At 43.6% G+C, this 25,833-nt stretch overlaps 1 protein-coding gene across 7 annotated transcripts in view; it reads right to left on the bottom strand.

Moving 5' to 3' along the window:
* Positions 1-25,833, bottom strand: part of LOC110499758 (oxysterol-binding protein-related protein 8-like) — a 155,454-nt gene that overhangs the window by 45,774 nt on the left and 83,847 nt on the right. For 5 of the 7 annotated variants that reach the window (XM_036957001.1, XM_036957003.1, XM_036956999.1 and 2 more), the window contains one exon: positions 25,288-25,671. In XM_036957001.1, the coding sequence (XP_036812896.1) occupies positions 25,288-25,671 (384 nt within the window). Of the gene's footprint in view, positions 1-17,743; positions 18,523-25,287; positions 25,672-25,833 lie in introns of those variants that run through there. The other 2 variants (XM_036957005.1, XM_036957006.1) reach the window with 2 other exon arrangements.

The raw sequence follows: 25,833 nt of genomic DNA, 5'->3' as shown, positions 1-25,833 counted from the left end.
TAATATGGACTTGGTCTTATAGCAAATAGGGCTATCTTCTGTATACCCCCCTTCCTTGTCACAACACAGCTGATTGGCTCAAACGCATTAAAAGGGAAATACATTACACAAATGATATTTTAAGAAGGCACACCTGTTAATTGAAATGCATTCCAGGTGATTACCTCATGAAGCTGGTTGAGAGAATGCCAAGAGTATGCAAAGCTGTCATCAAGGCAAAGGGTGGCTACTTTTGAAGAATCTCAAACAAATCAAAATACATTTTATATTTAACACTTTTTTGGTTACCAATTGATTCCATATGTGTTATTACATAGTTTTGATGTCTTCACTATTACTCTACAATGTAGAAAACAATAAAATAAAGAAAAACCCTTTGAATAAGGAGGTGTTCTCGAACCTTTGACCGGTAGTGTATTTGCACATAAGTATCAAATCAAATGCACCAAATACAATTGGTGTAGACTTTATAGTGAAATACTTGCTTACGAACCTTTCCCGTAGATGCAGAGTTAAAAAATGATGATAATAATAATAAAGACATACAAAAGAATGGAGCTACATACAGGAAGTACCAGATCAATGTGGAGTTATATACAGGAAGTACCAGTACCAGATCAATGAGGAGTTATATACAGGGAGTACCAGTACCAGATCAATATGGAGTTATATACAGGAAGTACCGGTACCAGATCAATGTGGAGTTATATACAGGGAGTACCAGTACCAGATCAATGTGGAGCTATATACAGGGAGTACCAGTACCAGATCAATGTGGAGCTATATACAGGGAGTACCAGCACCAGATCAATGTGGAGCTATATACAGGGAGTACCAGTACCAGATCAATGTGGAGCTCTATACAGGGAGTACCAGTACCAGATCAATGTGGAGCTATATACAGGGAGTACCAGTACCAGATCAATGTGGAGCTATATACAGGGAGTACCAGTACCAGATCAATGTGGAGCTCTATACAGGGAGTACCAGTACCAGATCAATGTGGAGCTATATACAGGGAGTACCAGTACCAGATCAATGTGGAGCTATATACAGGGAGTACCAGTACCAGATCAATGTGGAGCTATATACAGGGAGTACCAGTACCAGATCAATGTGGAGCTATATACAGGGAGTACCAGTACCAGATCAATGTGGAGCTATACACAGGGAGTACCAGTACCAGATCAATGTGGAGCTATATACAGGGAGTACCAGTACCATATCAATGTGGAGCTATATACACAGGGAATACCAGTACCAGATCAATGTGGAGCTATATACAGGGAGTACCAGTACCAGATCAATGTGGAGCTATATACAGGGAGTACCAGTACCAGATCAATGTGGAGTTATATACAGGGAGTACCAGTACCAGATCAATGTGGAGCTATATACAGGGAGTACCAGTACCAGATCAATGTGGAGCTATATACACAGGGAATACCAGTACCAGATCAATGTGCAGATGTAGGAGATATTTGGTATAGTGATAACATTGTATCGTGAGGTCAGTTCCCAGGCCTAGTTTGGTTTTATGAGTCAGATAGTCAGGGTAAGTCCCAAATCACACCCTATTCCCTACACACTATATACAGGGTACCAGATTTTAAGATGCAGATGGTACACACAGCGACATGACGCCCACAGGAGACAGGCTTCACCAAGTCCACAAGATACATTGGCATTTGGAAAGTTACGGCACTTTCAGAGATGACATGGGATTTCTCTGTCAGGGGCTAAACACCTGGCCCTGATAATAGAACCTTATAGCCCACTAATTCTAATCCAGGTTCCCACTAATGCTCCCACTAAGATGAAAGTAGGGGAAGTTCAACTGTGTTCACCACATGTGTGAGTTCAATCACCTGCATGTTGCACAGCAAGGGAGCTTGTGAATAATTCATTAGGACTGCGTCCAAAATTATCTTTATGACTCTGGTAAAATGCAGTGCACTATATAGGGAGTAGGGATGCATCCTAGATCTCAGCAGTCTGAAAAGCAGATCAGTATGACAGCTGTCTTAAAGTGTTGTTTCTGATTCACTGGTGTGAGATTGACAACATCTGATGAGCTGTGAGCTGTGATTGACACAGCCCCCTGGTGCCAACCACACACACACACACACACACACACACACACACACACACACACACACACAGACAGACAGACAGACAGACAGACAGAAAGAGAAATAGGACCTTGTCTGTGCCAAAGCAGATTGCCAGAACACTAACAGGAGGAACATTGCCACTGAGTCAGAGAGGACGTTCTCAATCTGCTGTACTCACTGCAGCCATTAAGAGACGACTATGAGAGATATCCAAGGTTAAGCTGCTCAAACAACCAGCCTGGATCCAAACAATGCATAGATCAACGTCAACATCTGATCTGAGATTAACAGATTCTGTCGAACTTGACAGGTCCTCTTCAGGGATTTATCGCTAAATGCCTTTCGGTTGACAAACTTCAAACTAAGGGGATTAATTAAGTAGTCAACCCGTTACTCTGTGAAAAGGTCCATTAGTGAGACATTCTAAAGCTCTTATTAAGTTGTCAACCTGTTACTCTGTGAAAAGGTCCATTAGTGAGACATTCTAAAGTTCTTATTAAGTAGTCAACCCGTTACTCTGTGATAAGGTCCATTAGTGAGACATTCTAAAGCTCTTATTAAGTAGTCAACCCGTTACTCTGTGAAAAGGTCCATTAGTGAGACATTCTAAAGCTCTTATTAAGTAGTCAACCCGTTACTCTGTGATAAGGTCCATTAGTGAGACATTCTAAAGCTCTTATTAAGTAGTCAACCCGTTACTCTGTGATAAGGTCCATTAGTGAGACATTCTAAAGCTCTTATTAAGTAGTCAACCCGTTACTCTGTGAAAAGGTCCATTAGTGAGACATTCTAAAGCTCTTATTAAGTAGTCAACCCGTTACTCTGTGATAAGGTCCATTAGTGAGACATTCTAAAGCTCTTATTAAGTAGTCAACCCGTTACTCTGTGAAAAGGTCCATTAGTGAGACATTCTAAAGCTCTTATTAAGTAGTCAACCCGTTACTCTGTGATAAGGTCCATTAGTGAGACATTCTAAAGCTCTAATTAAGTAGTCAACCCGTTACTCTGTGAAAAGGTCCATTAGTGAGACATTCTAAAGCTCTTATTAAGTAGTCAACCCGTTACTCTGTGATAAGGTCCATTAGTGAGACATTCTAAAGCTCTTAAAGATGGACGGCAGTGGTGTAGATAATCATTCATAGCCTACTGTAGTCCCGGGCTGGAAAGCAGCAGGGTATCACAGCTACCGCTCAATGCTATATATTACAATTTACGAGGAGAGATTTACTGCTCGATCTGATCTCTCCACTGCTGTATTACAAGGATAAATCAGTGTGGTAACAAGCTACAAATCATTTGGCTGGCTCCAGCACCAAGCAGCTCTCCTGCTATAAAACAAACAGAGACAGGGCCCCTGTCTTTATCTGTGTCAAATTAATGCCCGCTGTAAAACACACCTTACGTCATTAACAAGTGGAGAAGGGACACGTTGAGCATCAGAGGCCAATGCTCTGGTATGGATTCTACAGCTTGCTCAGGAATGGCAGCAGGCAGGTGTGAGTGCATCTGCACGCACAGTGAGGCGAAGACTTTTGGAGGATGGCAGCAAAGAAGCCACTTCTCTCCAGGAAAAACAGCAGGGACAGACTGATTCTGCAAAAGGTACAGGGATTGGACTGCTGAGGACTGGGGTAAAGTCATTTTCTCTGATGAATCCCCTTTCCGATTGTTTGGGGCATCCGGAAAAAAGCTTGTCTGGAGAAGACATCAGTCCTGTGTCATGCCAACAGTAAAGCATCCTGAGACCATTTATGTGTGGGGTTGCTTCTCAGCCAAGGGAGTGGTCTCACTCACAGCCATGAATAAAGAATGGTACCAACACATCCTCTGAGAGCAACTCCTCCCAACCATCCAGGAACAGTTTGGTGACAAACAATGCCTTTTCCAGCATGATGGAGCACCTTGCCATAAGGCAAAAGTGATAACTAAGTGGCTTGGGGAACAAACCATCGATATTTTGGGTCCATGGCCAGGAAACTCCCCAGACCTTAATCCTATTGAGAACTTGTGGTCAATCCTCAAGAGGCGGGGGGACAAACAAAAACCCACAAATTCTGACAAACTCCAAGCATTGATTATGCAAGAATGGGCTGCCATCAGTCAGGATGTGGCCCAGACGTTAATTGACAGCATGCCAGGGCAGATTGCAGAGGTCTTGAAAAAGAAGGGTCAACACTGCAAATATTGACTCTTTGCATCAACTTCTTGTAATTATCAATAAAAGCCTTTGACACTTATGAAATGCTTGTAATTATACTTCAGTATTCCATAGTAACATCTGACAAAAATATCTAAAGACACTGAAGCAGCAAACTTTTTGGCAATTAATATTTGTGTTCTTTTGGCCACGACTGCTCTCATAACCATCAATACCATGAATATAAAATACTGAAGACGATTCACGGACTACCAATTCTATTAGACATAAGGGCATATGATATGTCTCCTGAGATCTCCTACCACAACCACCTCAACATACGCAGCACAATCAAGAGCTACTATTGAGGGTTGTCAACAATTACAATATGTATTAGGCCTATGAAAGATTGATCGTCTCACAAGCAGAATCAAAAGCTGCTGTTGGGTTTGAAAAACAACACGTTATGTCATATATATGGACGTTTTAAACAACATGTCTCGTTTTGTGGAGATCCGAGGACAATGTCGTGGGATAAAAAGACGACAGACTGGAGAGGGGCCCTTGAGAGGCTCCTCCAGGCGCCACACATCCTCAGAACCCACTGAACAAGCTCATCTCCATGGAGACAAGGTCGATAAGTGGCCCCAAGTGCACTTAGAAGGACCCTTCCTATTTCCTATATATGGTCTAGGGCACTAGGGTTGGGTCGGGGCACACTCAGTGAGACTCTAGGGTTTGTCTCCTCCATCTTCAAAAAGGAAATTGGTTATGCAAGAACACCATCTCATTACCAAAACCCAGAGAAAGGGGAGAGAGAGAGAAAAAGAGAGATATGAGTTTAGGCTTGAAGGAGAGGCTCTTGGGTAATCAGGCTACTCAAAGCCTATTCACTGCCATCTTGCCTGCCTTATTGTGCAGACAGACAGTTCACACACACACACACACACACACACACACTAAAGGCACGGACAGACCGCTAGGATTGTCGAGCGTCCACCGGCCGAGAGTAATCAGCACCTCTGAACAGAGTGCCGGTCGTAACTTGCAAACCGATTCTACATTCAGAAACGGGCAAAATTGACGTCCGTCAGTCACCAACGGCTGGTAACTACAACACAAAGCTCCGACAACAAACGAACTAACGGCAAATGAAAAGGCTGCTTGCTTACTGTGCAAACTGACAATGGGTCTGGTGAGTTCTCCTTTAGACAACAGGACAAAGAGACCATTCAAAAATGTTACGTGCTCCCCGTAGCCTTAAACAACTTGTTTTTTATTTACATTTTATTTAACCTTTATTTAACTAGGCAAGTTAGTTAAAGAACACATTCTTATTTACAATGACGGCCTACACCGGCCAAAGCTGGGCCAATTGTGCGCCACCCTATGGGACTCCCAATCACGGCCGGTTGTGATACAGCCTGGATTCTGTTGTGACGCCTCAAGCACAGAGATGCAGTGCCTTAGACCACTGCGCCACTCGGAAGCACAATCCCAATTCCCCTACATCACTTTAATCCCTAGCCCCTACATCACTTTAACCTTGTTGCGTACACCCATCCAATCTTTTCAGAACTATCAGGGGAAATGGGCTGGGAGCTAGGAGTTGATTTGGGATTGGGCTTATATCTAGGAGTTGATTTGGAACTGGGCCTATATCTAGGAGTTGATTTGCAACTGGGCCTATATCAAGTTAATTTGGGACTGTAAGCTACAGTCAGTAGACTACATTATATTAGTCCTATAAAAGGCTAGTCAGTAGTCTACATTATATTAGTCCTATAAAAGGCTAGTCAGTAGTCTACATTATATTAGTCCTATAAAAGGCTAGTCAGTAGTCTACATGCTAGTCCTATAAAAGGCTAGTCAGTAGTCTACATTATATTAGTCCTATAAAAGGCTAGTCAGTAGTCTACATTATATTAGTCCTATAAAAGGCTAGTCAGTAGTCTACATTATATTAGTCCTATAAAAGGCTAGTCAGTAGTCTACATTATATTAGTCCTATAAAAGGCTAGTCAGTAGTCTACATTATATTAGTCCTATAAAAGGCTAGTCAGTAGTCTACATGCTAGTCCTATAAAAGGCTAGTCAGTAGTCTACATTATATTAGTCCTATAAAAGGCTAGTCAGTAGTCTACATGCTAGTCCTATAAAAGGCTAGTCAGTAGTCTACATTATATTAGTCCTATAAAAGGCTAGTCAGTAGTCTACATGCTAGTCCTATAAAAGGCTAGTCAGTAGTCTACATTATATTAGTCCTATAAAAGGCTAGTCAGTAGTCTACATTATATTAGTCCTATAAAAGGCTAGTCAGTAGTCTACATGCTAGTCCTATAAAAGGCTAGTCAGTAGTCTACATTATATTAGTCCTATAAAAGGCTAGTCAGTAGTCTACATGCTAGTCCTATAAAAGGCTAGTCAGTAGTCTACATGATATTAGTCCTATAAAAGGCTAGTCACTAGACTACATTATATTAGTCCTATAAAAGGCTAGTCAGTAGTCTACATGCTAGTCCTATAAAAGGCTAGTCAGTAGTCTACATTATATTAGTCCTATAAAAGGCTAGTCAATAGTCTACATTATATTAGTCCTATAAAAGGCTAGTCAGTAGACTACATTATATTAGTCCTATAAAAGGCTAGTCAGTAGTCTACATTATATTAGTCCTATAAAAGGCTAGTCAGTAGTCTACATGCTAGTCCTATAAAAGGCTAGTCAGTAGTCTACATTATATTAGTCCTATAAAAGGCTAGTCAGTAGTCTACATTATATTAGTCCTATAAAAGGCTAGTCAGTAGTCTACATTATATTAGTCCTATAAAAGGCTAGTCAGTAGTCTACATGATATTAGTCCTATAAAAGGCTAGTCAGTAGTCTACATTATATTAGTCCTATAAAAGGCTAGTCAGTAGTCTACATTATATTAGTCCTATAAAAGGCTAGTCAGTAGTCTACATGCTAGTCCTATAAAAGGCTAGTCCGTAGTCTACATTATATTAGTCCTATAAAAGGCTAGTCAGTAGTCTACATTATATTAGTCCTATAAAAGGCTAGTCAGTAGTCTACATGCTAGTCCTATAAAAGGCTAGTCAGTAGTCTACATTATATTAGTCCTATAAAAGGCTAGTCAGTAGTCTACATTATATTAGTCCTATAAAAGGCTAGTCAGTAGTCTACATTATATTAGTCCTATAAAAGGCTAGTCAGTAGTCTACATTATATTAGTCCTATAAAAGGCTAGTCAGTAGTCTACATTATATTAGTCCTATAAAAGGCTAGTCAGTAGTCTACATTATATTAGTCCTATAAAAGGCTAGTCAGTAGTCTACATTATATTAGTCCTATAAAAGGCTAGTCAGTAAGCTACATGCAGTATGCTGTCTGAGTGTAAAGCTCTTATAGCAAAACATGTCATTGATCATTGTAACTGTTTTTAATGTAGCGTGCTCTTTTTAAATGTGTTTACACTGACTACTTCCTGCTGACCTCTTGCCAGGTCCCCCTAGGTCTTTTCCTGGTTCTAACAAGGTCAGATGTTAGAGGTCAGAGGGCGATCAGGGTGCCTACAACTGCAAATCAAATTTGCAACGTCAGTCTCACCAGTAAGAGATGCTGTTTGTCCCAAATGGCACCCCATTCCCTATGGGCCCTAGTCAAGAGTGCCATTTGGGTAGCCATGATCCTATTAAAATGTTATTGATGTTGGAAAAGGCTGAGTCATGGCTGTGGTTCAATGAAATGTTTCTCATTGGTTTCTCTTCTATCCCTGAGGAGTAATTATAGAAGGCTATACAGTGTCCTTGTTAGGAGTGCACCTGGCTGGGTCCTGTTCAGTAGACACCAAATGGAAGAAAACAGAGTAAAACCGGAAGGAACTACTAGTATATGTCCGGTAAAAAAAAAATCTGCTAAATTTGGTTTTGAAACGTTTTGCGTGGTGTGTGGTGTGCCCTAGGTGTGCCCTAATTAACACAATGTTTTGGTTTGGTGTGAGTAGTGATAAATGAAGGGTCGCCTGTACTTTGTTGTAGCTACCAAGATGCATGAGTGTCCTATCTGCCTAGAACCCACCTCTTGAATGTATTGACTGTATGTGCCCTGCAGTATGTCATCAAGTGTTGATAGTTGAGTTAGTTGATGTAAACACCTACAGTCACACATGCAAGCAGAGCCCTGGCTGACGAGCACTACAGTCCGCAACAAACATCTGAGAGAAACAGAGAAGGGATCGAGAAAGAGAGAATATTGTATAAATAGTGACAGAGCAAAGGGAAGGAGAAGAAAAAGATAGGACACCCTATTCCCTACGAAGTGCACTACCTTTGATAGAGCTCTGGTCAAAAGCAGTGTAATACATTGGTTATAGGGTGTCACTTGGGAAGCTCTCATTCTGAAGGCTCTATGGAGAGATGTGCTAGAGAGAAATGGCTGACTGGTTGACAGAAAGCTCTCTGTAAACCTTACTGTCATCCATCTGCCTTGTTAAATGAAGACTATCTGTCTGGATAGGTTGAGTCAACTGTCTAGCAGGGCCAGACAATGTTTATTCATTCAAATTAAATCCATTTAATATATCACCTCCCTTTAAGGATATTGGACATTAGAGGGATGTTTGGTTATTTGGCTGAGGAGTTTCAGACTAGGCATCTTTGTGTGCGTGTGCGTGTGTATGTGTGTATGTGTGTATGTGTGTGTGTGTGTATGTGTGTGTGTGTGTGTGTGTGTGCGTCAGGGTTTTTGACCGGCAGCATTTTAAATAACCGGACATGCATTGGGTGCGGTGCTAACCTGATTAGGGTGTCGACCCACGGAGTTCAGAACAACAGAAATCACATTTCGTTTATGATTATTCATCTTAAGAGAACATGATCCAGGATGCAACGACGTGCCTCCTTCCTACCGAATTCTGATGAGCACTTTGAAGATATTTACTTTTCCTCAGCAAACAAGACCAGCAATGGATCACTTGACTCACTTGCCTATGTTAGTCTACTATCCCCCATAGTGGAAAAGTGTATCTATTATAATGGTCAGCTTGTCATTCTGTGTGAGAAAGAAATAGCCTATTCTAAACAGACTGGGGCCGTTGTGGGACGATAGATCCCAAATTCATACAACCAGTAGGCCTAGGATACATCCCCAAAAAACGTTAAAAAGCAATGATGTTCATGCAACAGATCGTTAGGGATGGATCATTATGTATTATTTCTTCACATTATAAACGCAGTAAGCTATGCGCGAATGTTCCCTCCACAACGCAATTAGCGGAAAACAGTCAAAAGCCCACCACACATGCACGCGGTTTCATGAGGCAGAGATGAAAATATCAGTTAGAAATGTGGAAAGAGGGGAGATCTAAAGGCAACCAGCCTGGGTTGATAATATAACAGGATTGTGTCTTTGGCTACCGGACAATGAAAGAAAGTTGCTTTGAAAAACAATAGAACATGAGAGAAATAGGCTACTGGTTGCAATGGCACATGGAAGTCTTTATAAAATAATTGCCTGCACGTTTGGTTGGATTTTGGCAACTTTGAAGCAAGGCAAGACATGCCTCACGATATGTAGTAAAACCTTCAAGGTTTCAAACCATTACATTCTATTGGTGGGGCAAACTCCCCTATTTTATTATTCCCGATGCATGCCAGCAAAGCCACGACACAACACAACATTCTCTAGTTGTGCTGTGATTGGCTTAGTGTTCTGTCACTCTTGGGGACACTAAATCACTGCAAAATCTACAGGTAGAGCTTGAAAATTCAAGCCCCTTGGGTGCTGCCATAGAGTTACAAGTTTGATGACCAAATTTGTCCACGAAGGACCGCTGCGCCACCTTCCTGTTCAAGTGAGCACAGCACAACAAGGGGAGCCCAAAAATGTATTGTATGTTGCTGCATAAATGATGTAATACGCCAGGGAGATATGTATACTGTAGCTAAGAAAGTAATACTAAGTGTATGTTGTGTAGTAAGCTGTTAATTGCCCAAGTGCCTCAATAATTTGGTCCCTTTCCCCCTCATAACAGCCTACTGTTCTGACTTGGATATCCACATGTAGTGTCATGCCCTGACCATAGAGAGCCCTTGTTTCTCTCTGGTGTAGTAGGTCAGGGCGTGACTAGGGGTTATTGTAGTTTATAATTTCTATGTGGTATTCTAGTTTTCATATTTCTACGTTGGTGTGTTTGGTATGGTTCCCAATTAGAGGCAGCTGGTAATCGTTGTCTCTAATTGGGGATCATATTTAGGTAGCCGTTTTTCCACCTGTGTTTGTGGGATATTGTTTTTGAGTTAGTGCATGTTGCACCTCAGTACTGCACGGTCGTTGTTTGTTTCTGGTTTTGTTTGAAAGTTTCACTAAATTAAAGATGTGGAACTTTAATCACGCTGCGCCTTGGTCTGTCTCTCCACACGTCCGTGACATGTAGCCTATAGCCTGTTTTAGAGATATGTAATCATTGAATATTGTACGACCTTTCATTGTCTGCTGATATGCCCCCTTTATTTATCCTATGGTTCTGACTTGGTGTACATGGAGAATACTGTAAAACAGCCCATGTTCTGAAATCTGTTGCTGTACATTTCAAAAGTGCTGAACAAATAGTTATTTTGACTACGTCCGTCCTAGCTCGCTATTGAATGTCTTAAAATCGAAATTACACATGGCCTTTTATCCACTCATCGTCCACTTACACCATAGTTTGTACATCAACATATCAGCTATGTATTTTTTTTTAAAGGCAGTAAATGAGGCTGAATGAACTGTTTCGCTGCCAGACAAGGCTCTGCTGATAGCCAGGTGTATCAGTGGTCAGGATTCACTCCATAGTGCTGAAAAGAAAGCTCTGCTGTTGGGACAGTTTTATGTAGGCCCTAACAGTTTGTGGGCACTGTTTGTCACCGTTGTAGTGCAATTAATGTATTGTTTATTGTTGTGCTGTGCTGTGTAAAGGCTTTGCTGGCAGTTTGCCCCACCAAGATTGACATGCTAAAATCGCCATTGAAAAGCCTAAAATAAATTATTTCACAATAGGATCATTATATCTTTGGGGGACAAGGCCTTATGCTTCACATTTCTCTCTGCTTTTCCTCCAAAGAAACACTCAACATTCTCCCTAGATAAACCTAGAACTTAGGCTGACAAGAAACAAAGAAAGTCTCTGCACTCCAATGCTAACCAACACAAACCAATGCTAACCAAAATGGCTTTTCAACAGTGACATTTGTTTGTTTGTCGTTTGTCTAACCTAACGCAGCAGGCGTAAAGAGAAACGCCTGAGCGGGTCAGCTGAAACAGGAAGCAAAAAGTTCAGGCTTCACCTGTTCTCTGCTTTTCCCCTGAAAAACGGATGCTTGTGGTTTCTGACTACCCACTGAGGGTGTACCAATGCTAACCAAAATAACATTTCAACAGTCAGAGTTCTTTGTTCCCTCTTCTCCATAACTAAAGTGAATATAAACACCCCTATGAAGATGTTGCTGTGGAACCAACCACAAGCATCCATTTTCCATCCAGAACCAGTGAGACGGTCCGTACCATGATGCTGTGAGGGGGGTGGCATGGCACCGTACTTGCACCCTGAACAACAGATATGATGTTATTTAGGGATGGATCATTATATAAGACAGTACATTGTGTGTGTGTGTGTGTTTTTGTCATGTCTATGGATGGAGTGCACACACACACACACACACACACACACACACACACACACACACACACACACACACGGCATGACAGCTTTGACGAACACTGACACTGTCGCCATGTTTTCGGGAAGAACCGAAAGGTTCCCTAGCAACAGCTGGCCTGACGACAATTGGGGAAGGGTGAAAACATTACCTGCTATACGCACTAGGATAAAGCCTCAATTTTGAGTTTTGGGGGCATAAATCAGTGTGCAGGCAGGTATGCTGTTTGCTTTACATTTGTCATGGCAACAAGGTCACCACCACCATTTTGACTCTGGGTCTGATGGAGCAGCACGGGAGCAGGATAGAGCAGGATGGAGCAGCACAGAGCAGGATAGAGCAGGATGGAGCAGCACGGAGCAGGATGGAGCAGAACGGAGCAGGATGGAGCAGCACGGGAGCAGGATGGAGCAGCACGGGAGTAGGATGGAGCAGAACGGAGCAGGATGGAGCAGCACGGAGCAGGATGGAGCAGCACAGAGCAGGATGGAGCAGCACAGAGCAGGATGGAGCAGCACAGAGCAGGATGGAGCAGAACGGGAGCAGAATGGAGCAGAACGGGAGCAGGATGGAGCAGAACGGGAGCAGGATGGAGCAGAACGGAGCAGGATGGAGCAGCACGGAGCAGGATGGAGCAGAATGGAGCAGGATGGAGCAGAACGGAGCAGGATGGAGCAGCACGGAGCAGGATGGAGCAGGATGGAGCAGGATGGAGCAGAACGGAGAAGGATGGAGCAGCACGGAGCAGGATGGAGAGGAACAGGAGCATGATGGAGCAGCACGGAGCTGTGTGCCAAAGTGGTTGCAATGATGTCATTAAGACATCTTTTGGTAAACAGTCTATTTCACAAGCAGAAAAATAAATCTCTATCTGGTTGTAATCTGACCAGATAACAAACTAAATATGACATCTTTCCCTGGATGTAACAGAGATCAGTTGGCTATAATCTGCATGACATCATTAGACATTCTCAATCAGAAAACCAGATTACAAACAGAAAAAAATTGTCATGTTCTTAATTTTGTCCAGTGGGATAGCATGGTGCAGTGCTACAGTGGGATAGCATGGTGCAGTGCTACAGTGGGATAGCGTGGTGCAGTGCTACAGTGGGATAGCGTGGTGCAGTGCTCCAGTGGGATAGCGTGGTGCAGTGCTACAGTGGGATAGCGTGGTGCAGTGCTACAGTGGGATAGCGTGGTGCAGTGCTACAGTGTGATAGCATGGTGCAGTGCTGCAGTGGGATAGCATGGTGCAGTGCTACAGTGGGATAGCGTGGTGCAGTGCTACAGTGGGATAGCGTGGTGCAGTGCTACAGTGGGATAGCATGGTGCAGTGCTACAGTGGGATAGTGTGGTGCAGTGCTACAGTGGGATAGCGTGGTGCAGTGCTACAGTGGGATAGCATGGTGCAGTGCTACAGCAGTGCTACAGTGGGATAGCGTGGTGCAGTGCTACAGTGGGATAGCGTGGTGCAGTGCTACAGTGGGATAGCATGGTGCAGTGCTACAGTGGGATAGCATGATGCAGTGCTACAGTGGGATAGCGAGGTGCAGTGCTACAGTGGGATAGCGTGGTGCAGTGCTACAGTGAGATAGCATGGTGCAGTGCTACAGTGGGATAGCATGGTGCAGTGCTACAGTGGGATAGCATGGTGCAGTGCTACAGTGGGATAGCATGGTGCAGTGCTACAGTGGGATAGCATGGTGCAGTGCTACAGTGGGAGGCAGGCATGTAGCAATCTCGGGAGTTTTTAAAGCGACCGGTATTGCTCCTAAAACCTGTTGCACCATTTACTTCAGAACATCAGAGGTCATTGTGCCACATCCACAGGACAGTGGGAAGGGTTAAAATAACACATTTCCTTTGCAAAATGGAAAATAAACAGGAAATCTGCTGGATTAATGATATACAGTACCAGTCAAACGTTTGGACACAACTACTCATTTATTTGTACTATTTTCTACATTGTAGAATAATAGTGAAGACACCAAGAGTGTGCAAAGCTGTCATCATGGCAAAGGGTAGCTACTTTGAATAATCTCAAAAATAAAATATATTTAGATTTGTTTACCACTCGTTTGGTTATTACATGTGTTTCTTAATAGTTTTGAGGTCTTCACTATTATTATACAATGTATAAAAATGTAAAAGTAAAGAAAAGCCCTTGAATGAGTAGGTGTGTCCTAATTGAATGAGTAGGTGTGTCCTAATTGAATGAGTAGGTGTGTCCTAATTGAATGAGTATGTGTGTCCTAATTGAATGAGTAGGTGTGTCCTAATTGAATGAGTAGGTGTGTCCATTGATTGTTGAAGGATATAAATGTACAAATACCTCATGAGCATAGTTCAACTGTCTTACCCCATCAGAACCACAAATATAAGATTTTGGGTTCTGATGTATAGTCAGAAGACAAGGTTAAAACGTATTATGGCTGGGGGGCAGTATTGAGTAGCTTGGATGAATAAGGTGCCCAGAGTAAATTGCCTGCTCCTCAGTCCCAGATGCTAATATATGCATATTATTGGTATATTTGGATAGAAAACACTCTGAAGTTTCTAATACTGTTTGAATGATGTCTGTGAGTATAATAGAACTCATGTGGCAGGCAAAAACCTGAGAAATCTGAAGTTGGTCAATTTTCAACTCAGCCCCCATTGAAGATACAGGGGGATTTTGGTCATTTTGCACTTCCTAAGGCTTCCACTAGATGTCAACAGTCTTTAGAAACGTGTTTGATGCTTCTACAATGAAGGGGGGCTGAATGAGAGGGGAATGAGTCAGAGGTCTGCCAGCAGTCACGCACTGGTAACGCGCATTTCACTTGAGAGGTATCTCCCGTTCCTTTGCTTTTCTGAAGACAAAGGAATTCTCCGGTTGGAAGATTATTGAAGATTTGTGTTAAAAACATCCTAAAGATTGATTCCATACATCGTTTGACAAGTTTCTACGGACTGTAACGGAACTTTTTGAAATTTCGTCTGCAGCTAGTGAACGCGCTTCGTGAGTTTTGATTTGTTTACCAAACGCGCTAACAAAAGTAGCTATTTGGACATAAATGATGGACATTATCGAACAAATCAAACATTTATTGTGGAACTGGGATTCCTGGGAGTGCATTCTGATGAAGATCATCCAAGGTAAGTGAATATTTATAATGTTATTTCTGACTTCTGTTGACTCCAACATGGAGGATATTTGTATTTGTTCTCTGAGTGACGTTCTCAGATTATTGCATGGTTTGCTTTTTCCGTAAAGCTTTTTTGAAATCTGACACGAGGAGAAGTGTATCTAAAGTTCCATGCATAACACTTGTATTTTCATCAACATTTATAATGAGTATTTCTGTAAAAAGATGTGGCTCTCTGCAAAATCACCGGATGTTTTTGGAACTACTGAACATAACGCACCAATGTATACTGAGATTTTTTTATATAAATATGAACTTTATCAAACAAAACATACATGTATTGTGTAACATGAAGTTCTATGAGTGTCATCTGATGAAGATCATCAAAGGTTAGTGATTAATTTGATCTCTATTTCTGCTTTTTGTGACTCCTATCTTTGGCTGGAAAATTGGCTGTGTTTTTCTGTGGCTTGGCTCTGACCTAACATAATCGTTTGTGGTGCTTTCGCTGTAAAGCCTATTTGAAATCGGACACTGTGGTGGGATTAACAACAAGATTACCTTTAAAATGGTATAAAATACATGTATGTTTGAGGAATTTTAATTATGAGATTTCTGTTGTTTTGAATTTGGCGCCCTGCACTTTCACTGGCTGTTGTCATATCGATCCCGCCCTAAGAAGTTAAAACTATAATTTCTGATGTATAGACAGAAGACAAGGTTAAAACTATCATTTTGATCTCATGAATGGGCTGTCCTTGAATCCACAGCTCTGTCGATTAATTTGAGAGTGGTTCCATTTCTCCAGCCCCATCCCTCAGCATTCTTACCAAAACAGTTGTGGGGTGCCCTCTTTGTTACTGTTTGAACTGCAGATTACCCCCTTTAAGGAAGCAAGCGATGCAGCCTGTCATCACATGGCGAGACTGGCAATGGTCCCAAATGGCACCCTATTCCCAATATAGTGCACTACTTTTGACTAATTAATAAGGAGCCATTTGGGATGCATCCCATGTAATGACTTTGTAATGACGTGCTGCAATGGTTACTCTGACCCAGGAGTGATCCAAATTACAGGGATCATCTGCTGCAGGGATCATCTGCGAAAGAGATTGTGGTCTCAGCCTGACTCCCTGCTTAAATGAAGGTTCATTAAAATACATCCGTACTGCCATTCTGTTGTCAACAGAGCTAGCAGAGCACCGCAATTCACCCTTTCTCCATTTCCCCATTCATGACCTCCAAAACCAATTCATGTTCAGCCTGCAAACAACAGCTAGCAACAACAACAACACAAACAGGGGAGTGTTCATTGGCAGTCGGCATGGACCGGATCCTCCTCGGCTACGCTGCCAGTGTTGTTGGCCAGACAAAGCCACTTCATCTTTGGGGAGGATAATATTTCAAACGAGTGGTCGTGGGCCAGGAGCTATTAGGACACTGATATTTTCTGTCTGTCTTTTTGGTGCACGTGATTGGTCTATTAATAGGCGGCCGCCCAGGTTAATCTGCTGAGTCATTGGCCCCTCACTGGCACCTCCAGTGGAAGCTAGAGAAGCTAGCCCCAGGTAACCCTGAAAGAGGGGGGGGTCTATTGGCAAAGAAGCTGGATTACTGATGAAACTGTGTGGAGATCGTCTCCAAAATGGCAGATATACTTATGATAGGTTAAGCTATATACAGCCTGATGAACCTGATGCTTAAATGTAATGTTGGTTGATAATAAGGAAATAACGTCACCTACCTATTTTGATTGAGATTACATTTGGCTGAAGAGAAAGAGAGAATGCAACCAGCCTGTACCAGCTGTCTCCGGTGAATCGGCAATCTTTGTGAAAAGCCTGCGGCTCTCCTGGCAGGGAGAGAGCTTCTTAGACAGTCTTCAACAGAGATGAATGGAGGCTGTGTCGGCTCGGTGGCTGGGAGGCTGACAGGCTAAAAACATCACACTCACTACAGAAGCTTTAGGTCTAATTCACTTCACTTGACGTTCTGTGAAAGCTCTGCTGATCTCACGCTCAGGTGGACGGCCACTCCAAAGCAGCGCACAGTTACTCGGGCTACCGAGTACGATATAATACGTTTGCATATGACCGAGTACATTTCTACACAAGGAAAATATGTATTAAAAGTATAGTCTAATATAAGAATTCAAAACTCTAAGAAGAAATAGATACGACAGGTTCAACATCAGAATCTGCATCAGGCAACGCAGAAAGGAACAGCAAGAGAATAGCTCCAATACTGTGACAGTACACTGAAAACAATCACCTCCTGCACATTAGTATCTGAAATAACAGTCACAGTTCACAACCAGTATCTAGGGGTTACGACTCAGTCTCTACAGGGAACAAGCACACAGGTAACTCTGCCACAGGTACACCACTACAGCAACAGTGCACCTGTAGTTCCAATATTTAGTCCATCTAGAACACAATAGACCTTCAAATAACAGCACAGTCACCGTCCACAACCAGTATCTAGGGGTTACGACTCTATAGGGAACAAGCACACAGGCCACTTGGCTACAGTACAGAGGGTACTACTCAAAGCAACAGCTAGCCTACAACTAGCTGGGTGTCGAAGAGCCCGCGGCAGGGCAGGCTCCTCATCAGACTGGAGGGGAAGGGTGAGGGGTCCAACACCGCCTCAACTACCACACCCACCTGGCAGAGAGAGGGGCGACAGCTCGTTGTAGCCCCCGAAAGAAGCGTTGCGGATGAGCTTGCGTCCGTCGGGGTGTGGGGGCCGCGGCGAGCTGGTCGTGCCGCATGTTGAGAAGCGGCGACGGCACAGCGCTCCCTCCTCCTTCATCATGGGGCCGGCGAGAGCCCGGGGGGGCCTGAGGAGGGCCTGCTGGGGATCAGCAGGGGCCAAGCAGGGCGAAGCCACTGACCGCGAAATGCTCAGATCTGATCGCCCGCAGCCAGACACACACACAGGACACAGCAAGCACAGCAACTCAGTCTCAAGGCACTCAAAGCAGTGCAGCACAATTTATCGTTCTCCCTCTCTCTTGTTCCCACCCTCTCTTTCTCCCTCTCTCTCTCTCTCTCTCTCCTGTCTGTGTGTGAGAGAGTGAGTGCAAGGGGAGGAGGCTCTGAGTACTACGCTGATGAATCAGCAGAGTCCCTCCCCCTGCTACTCCATGCACCAGCAGTGTACAGAAGAGTTGCATCTTATCTAGCCTACTCCATGGAACAGCCTCCTACCCTCTTTCTCTTTCCTTCTTTCAATGAATAGCTCTACTTTTCTCACTGCCAACCAGTCTCCCTCCTCCTGTCCTCTCTTTCCCTCTTGTTTTTTCTCTTTCATTTTCTCCTCTCTGTACACCGTGTATTTCTCTGTGTGGTATCTCCTCATTTTTACATTTACATTGTAATAATTTAGCAGACACTCTTATTCACAGCAACTCCACAGAAGCAAATAAGGCTAAGTGCCTTGCTCAAGGGCGACCTTTCAGTTACTGGCCCAAAGCTCTTACCCACTAGGCTACTTGCCGCTCTGTCGTGGTATATCCTCTCACGGTATCTCTCCTAAATCTCTTTCCCTTCTCCTTGAACAACACAGCTCAGATGAACATCACCCCTCTCTTCCTGCTCACTCTCTTTCTCACAGTGTGTGAGTGTGGGGCATAGTCCTGAACGTCTGACTGACGACTCCAGCTACAGCACTCAGACACCTGCTACCACATAATAAACACACACACTAGACACTAACACACACACAAATGTAATAAAGCCAGTCTCTATTCACCCTGCCTGTGAGGATGGACAAACTCTCTGCATGCCCTATCGTATTCCCCAGACACAAAGACCAAACTGGCCAGTTGACTTCTCCAATGCTTGTATGGCCAATCAATTCCTTTGAGCCCCTCAGGTAAAATACCAAGCCTGTTACTGAGCCCCCCAGGTAGAATACCAAGCCTGTTACTGAGCACCTCAGGAAGAATACCAAGCCTGTTACTGAGCACCTCAGGTAGAATACCAAGCCTGTTACTGAGCCCCCCAGGTAGAATACCAAGCCTGTTACTGAGCACCTCAGGTAGAATACCAAGCCTGTTACTGAGCACCTCAGGTAGAATACCAAGCCTGTTACTGAGCCCCCCAGGTAGAATACCAAGCCTGTTACTGAGCCCCCCAGGTAGAATACCAAGCCTGTTACTGAGCACCTCAGGTAGAATACCAAGCCTGTTACTGAGCCCCCCAGGTAGAATACCAAGCCTGTTACTGAGCCCCCCAGGTAGAACACCAAGCCTGTTACTGAGCACCTCAGGTAGAATAAGACAGTTACTGTAAAATCCTGAGCCATAAGTGGCTATAATTTACTTCCCTATTTTCTCATCTATAGCTCAGTGCACTGCAATCAAGGCCGTTTATGTTTCAGGACCACAGCCCATTCTACCTGTCAAAAACAGTGTGAGTTGAATGATCAAAAAACCATTTTCTGACCTGTAGTTTGCCATTTGTGGCTTGCTATTTGTCAGTCTACTAGCAACCAGCATGACATGAGTAGCATTTGGAGAGAACTAATGGATAACAAACACTGTGAAACAGGGTCTTCTCTAGACAATACCCTCAGGGACACACAGTAAAATTGTAATAAAGTAAACTAATTAACATGCTGTTAATACCAATGCTCATAACGATACACACAACAGAAATGGCTATGGGACAGTTGATCAATATTTCCCCCGGCTCTAGATATTGATCTCTGGGACTGCAATCTCAAGTGGACAGTTCAGACGCTCAGCTAGGAGAAGACTGTCACCACGACTGTCACCAGGAACAGGTTAAGAAGACTGTGCTGCCCCAGTCACCCTGACAACGCTGTCAGAACATATTGTCCATAAGAAAGGTCTGTTGCAGGTCCAGAACAAAAGGGTATAAGAGAAGTAGGTGCATTGAGAAAGGAGTCTCAAAGAGCACCAATGGTTATCTCTGTGAAAACCAATAGGCCCCACCTGGTCCTTATCGTCGAAATAGAATCTCCAGAGAGTTGCTGTTTTTCCATCCACAAGATTCCTGGCATCCTCCCATCCCATTCAATTGACCCTTCCCTCCTAATGTTTCCTTGTTTGTTCTGTCAACAGCTGCGGCCCTTCAGTGCCCTCTGTCCAATTAAGACGTGTTATCTATATTTTCGAATGGAAGGAGTCATTCCATCCCTGTCTGTTTAGAGACGAGGCAAACAACAGCTTTGATAACAGCTCCCGAGTTCTGTGAGAGAGCGGTGATGTCACAACGTTGCTCGGCGACACTTGGAAGGAAAAAAACGTGTGTCCCCAAATGTTACCTTATTTCTGACATAGTGCACTACTTCTGACCAGACCCCTATAGGCCCAGATCAACAGTAGTGGACTTTACAGGGAATAGGGAGCCATTTGGGACACAATCACAGATCCCTGAGCAAACAGGCTAATTAACACAGGTAATTAAGACGTTCTGGAGTATGTATAATTCAAAATCCTAGGCCTAATTAACCCTGCTCCCTCAAAGGAAAGTTCAGCTGGTCCAAATTAATAAATGGCATTTTTAAGAAACAAGTCAAACAGAGCGAAGAAACTTCACAAAGATGTTGGGCCAACAATGTGACAAACAGTTGAGGTGTTTTGCTTAACCCCCTGGGTTAGGTTCGGTCTCCAACCTCCATGGGGGTAAAAGTAGTAGTCTAAGCATCAGAAGGCCAGAAGTGGACCCGGAAGCATCAGGAATGTCGCTGTCATGTCAGGAAATAGTGCGTGAGGGTATTTAGGGAGTACCCACATTAGGTAAGTGTTTGCAGACAAATATTGGGTCAGCCAAACAAAGTCCCCAGGCATTCTGCATGTGTCCACCATATCCACACTACTGGCCTGGGTCAACATATCAGGAGATAAAGATAGCCCAGGTCAATAGCCTGGGTCAACATATCAGGAGATAAAGACAGTCCAGGTCAATAGCCTGGGTCAACATATCAGGAGATAAAGACAGTCCAGGTCAATAGCCTGGGTCAACATATCAGGAGATAAAGACAGTGTAGGGTCAATAGCCTGGGTCAACATATCATTAGATAAAGACAGTCCAGGTCAATAGCCTGGGTCAACATATCAGGAGATAAAGATAGCCCAGGTCAATAGCCTGGGTCAACATATCAGGAGATAAAGATAGCCCAGGTCAATAGCCTGGGTCAACATATCAGGAGATAAAGACAGTCCAGGTCAATAGCCTGGGTCAACATATCAGGAGATAAAGACAGTCCAGGTCATTAGCCTGGGTCAACATATCAGGAGATAAAGACAGTCCAGGGCAATAGCCTGGGTCAACATATCAGGAGATAAAGACAGTCCAGGTCATTAGCCTGGGTCAACATATCAGGAGATAAAGACAGTCCAGGTCAATAGCCTGGGTCAACATATCAGGAGATAAAGACAGTCCAGGTCAATAGCCTGGGTCAACATATCAGGAGATAAAGACAGTCCAGGTCATTAGCCTGGGTCAACATATCAGGAGATAAAGACAGTCCAGGTCAATAGCCTGGGTCAACATATCAGGAGATAAAGACAGTCCAGGTCAATAGCCTGGGTCAACATATGAGGAGATAAAGACAGTCCAGGCCAACACATAATACATGATGCATGGCTATTCATGTATACAGAAACATCTGCATTAAGTGACTGGACAGTCGTCAGCTAATGTGCCTTGAACAGATTAGCATTTTAGCGACTGACCACAATAGTCACTCTGGAGTGAAGTTTCCTTCCCCTTCCCCCAACCTTAGCCAGATAGTGGGGAAAAAGGCAAAACTGACCCAAGATCAGCACCTAGAGCAACTTTACCCTACACTGTGACCGGACCAGTCTCCACTGTATTTTTACACAGACGGCTAGCTATCACATCTCCCTGTGTGTAACACTAGCCCCTGCATGCAGGATTAAGAAACAATGGTTCTCCATTACAGTACACCACATGGAATCTGCATATCAGGAAGTAGAGCAACAACAGGGAGCACTTTATTTTACAGTAGGTGATGTCGCCACTGGTACTTATCTGGTATTTAATAGGAAATGGTGTGGCAACAATGGATAGTTTCTAGTATTTAATATGAAATGTTGTGGCAACAATGGATACGTTCTGGTACTTACCTCAAAGAACAACACCAAACATCTAATATGGTCATATTAGTGCTAGCTAATAGCTAAATACTGTGTCACGTTGGATGGGCAATGCAATCCTAAGTAAATAGGGGTTCAATGGTTGGCATTTCCTGGGTAGAGTGCTCTGCTATGTTTACATTCAGGCTACATTAACTAATGTCTAATGTCAACAAATGTTGATTGAAGTCTTGGCCTGGTATTTGTATTGTTCGCTAATTACTGTAATGTAATGCCGGCTAGCCAAAAACGTATCCAGAGAGTACAGGTTTAGGTGGGGGAAATGGGGAAGGGTTAATAACAGTATTTTTTTATTTCTTAAAAGGATAGTTCACTCAAAAACTATATTTTTGTATTTTGTTCATTAGTCCACTGTAAATACATCCCCGGGAAATGTTTTATGTCAGCAGTCAAGTTAGAGCACTTTCAGTACAGAGCAGAAACTGTGAGGATGCGGTTTGCAGGTTGAGTGACCTAACCCTTTCATCAAGTAAAGCTGGGCAGTGGGGCAGGCTCATCTGCCACAGCTTCCGGAGAAGGAAGATATTAGCAGCAGGCATGCATAGCTCTTTGGGTGCTTGATGATCCCCCCTACCCTGCCAACAGGCCAACAGAAAGGGCAGCGATGAGTTAATCCTGGTACACAGCCAAAGAACTCTAGCTATAGCCTGCAAAATGTGCAGGTAGATATACCACTGAAGAAGAAAGAATCAACACTGTAGATATTTATGGTAAAGGTCAATGTGTAGGCATATGGCCGTATGAGCACACTATACATTGATATGCTATTCATTAATACTAGTTCTGAGATGCGTAGATGCAATATCCTCTATTAAGTACTAATCTCCTCATAGGTCAACAGTGCTGTCATCGATTAACATCCATTTCAGTTCAGTGCTTTTAACTACAGATGTAGGATCTTAATTTGAGCCAGTTTGCAAGAACATAATCCTGCAGCAACAGTAATGTAATAATGTGAATTATTATCTGGATTATAATTAATGGACATTTTTTTGTGGGGGTTGAAACATTATTCATTAGCGCAAATCAAGTCTGACATTTTAAAGTGGAATTTAGAAGCATTAGAAGCCGTTTTAACCCTTGAATACACTACAAGTTTGCATTTCATGCTGTGCAGGAAAATTAACAGCAACAGAAGAGTTATCAAATTAAGATCCTACATCTGTAGCACTCAGACTCACCAGCATAACAGTCTGACTAAATAACCACTGATTTCGGAGCAGAAATAGTGACATTTACCCTTTCTGAATGGGAACATTTAAAAGCCAAACAGAGGGTAAGTGATATTTAGTCAAATCTATTCAGATATGTTCCTGGAATGAACCATGGCAAGTTGAACAAGGGGGCGTATGGTTCTTTCTCTCAAAGCAACGTTAGGCCCCACAACCCTGGTCCCTCTCTAGACTATGAATCCTGTCACCTCAAGCCTCTCTGAATACAACCTCTACGGCCCAGTTCACTTGATGTAGTCACTATGCAGCAAAGTCAAAGGTCAAATAGAGGGTGCTTATATTTTTCCTGTTTCACACATGTACAAGTGTGCAACCTGTGTAGTGTGAAATAGAAATGTATATATCCCATTCCCCCTGAGACATCCTTGGAGAGTACGGTCACGGACAGGGATCAGCCATTACTGCCGGCGACCATGGAGCAATTAGGGTTAAGTGCCTTGCTCTGTTCCAATACCTGCATGATCTAGACTCAATCCCAAATGGCACTCCATTCCCTAGAAAAGTGCACTACGTTTGACCAGAGCCCCATGTGCCCTGGTCAAAAGTAGTACACTATATAGGTAGGGTTCTAATAGGGTTCCATTAGGGCCGCAGCCATGGTGTGCATCAGGACCGCGATCATACCAGTATCACTATTCTCCTTAGTATTGTGGCAAGGAAACAAAACACAGAGATGATTGAACTTCTTTAGGAAAACTGCCCTACTGTTGGAAACAAACATCAAGAAGAACACCATGATTATCTCTACTGATGCCTCTGAATAAACGATATCCGAGAATGCAATATGAGAGAGTTAATGGCTGCGTCCCATTTAGTGCACTACTATGGCACTAAATAGAGAAATAGGGTGCCATTTGAGATGGATCCAATGTGGTGTCATGATAGACGGAGGGGGTAGTGACGTTGGACCAATAACAGACTGGCAAATGTCACGACGGCCGTCACAAGTGTTCACCACCTGCCTGTTCACACTGAATGAAGGATACAGATCACCGGCATTGTTGCCTCCCAGTTTTTCTTCCTTATTGGATTCTCTGCCCTTTGGGACGGCATTACCTGTGAAGTGCTCACTTGTGAAGCGCTCGGCCTACATTCTGATATTCAGAAGAGCAAACCAGCAACAACCACTGACACTAGGAAAATAACACTGGATGTATTGGCTTAGAGTTAGCTAATAAAAGTGATTTCTGTCATTTACCAGCCTACATCTCAGAGCTGTATAGAGGCCTAGGTACTATCAATATCAATGCAACCATCTGCCCTTCATATACTCAAGGCAGGGTTTTATTATTATTATGGTTCTATCCCAGAATGATTTCCTTCTGTGCAACGACTGGTTACCCAGTTGTATAAGTCCCCCCAACCGCACCACTCAGGTCTCTTTTCAGAGAAGTGTTGCTTGTTCTGATAGAATGCAGAGACACATGATTTGAAGGTGCTCTAGAATGAGGAGAGAAAAATATTTGTTTTTCCTTTTAGCTTCTGCTCCCCCTGGTGGTAGATAATGGAACATTCCAGAAGGAAGGTACTGTCGTGTATAGGATGAACCATTTTTGACATTGGGAGGGTAAAAACCTTCCAAAACCACCTTAAAAAACACCCATGCTTTGTCATATAAAAGCCTCAAATAAAAACATCAGATCATTTTGCTTAGAGCATTGGTAACCCCTGGGCTTCCCCTGGTATCTGCTTCAACCCTGAAGGTTGCATGGAGCCTAGCAGAGTGGTTCAGGAATATTGAGGTTAGTACAGAGGTTGAGAGATACCTGACCCTGGGTCTATGCTTAGAGGGCAAAGTGTCCCTGGAAGAAGAAGGTGGTCTTACCATGGGTGTAGCTGAGACCCGGGCTGAGGGAAGAGGGGCTGGCGAGGTGATCTCTGCTGGGGGTGTGGAGGCTCCCATCCTTCTCCTTCTTCTCCTCTCTGTCCTTCTCCTTCTTCTCCTCTCTGTCCTTCTCCTCCCTCTTCTCTCGCTCCTTCTCCTCCCTCTTCTCTCGCTCCTTCTCCTTCTCTCGCTCCTTTTCCTCCCTCTTCTCTCGCTCCTTCTCCTCCCTCTTCTCTCGCTCCTTCTCCTCCCTCTTCTCTCGCTCCTTCTCCTCCCTCTTCTCTCGCTCCTTCTCCTCCCTCTTCTCTCGCTCCTTCCCCTGGCTTCGCTGGCTCATTCTCCCTGGGGTCAATAGGACGGGGTCATCACTGGGAATTAAGGCAGCTGGAGGAGAGCGAAAGCGAGAAAGAGAGAGAAAGAGAGAGAGGGAGAAAAGGGAAAGAGAGAGAGGGGGGGAGAAAAGGGAAAGAGAGAGAGAGAGGGGGAGAAAAGGGAGAGAGTGTGAGTGGGAGAAAAGGGAAAGAGAAGAGAGTGAGGGGGAGAAAA

Source organism: Oncorhynchus mykiss, chromosome 21 (genome assembly GCF_013265735.2).
Source record: "Oncorhynchus mykiss isolate Arlee chromosome 21, USDA_OmykA_1.1, whole genome shotgun sequence".
Classification (NCBI taxonomy): Eukaryota; Metazoa; Chordata; class Actinopteri; order Salmoniformes; family Salmonidae; genus Oncorhynchus; species Oncorhynchus mykiss.
This window is presented reverse-complemented; position numbering and strand designations above follow the sequence as displayed.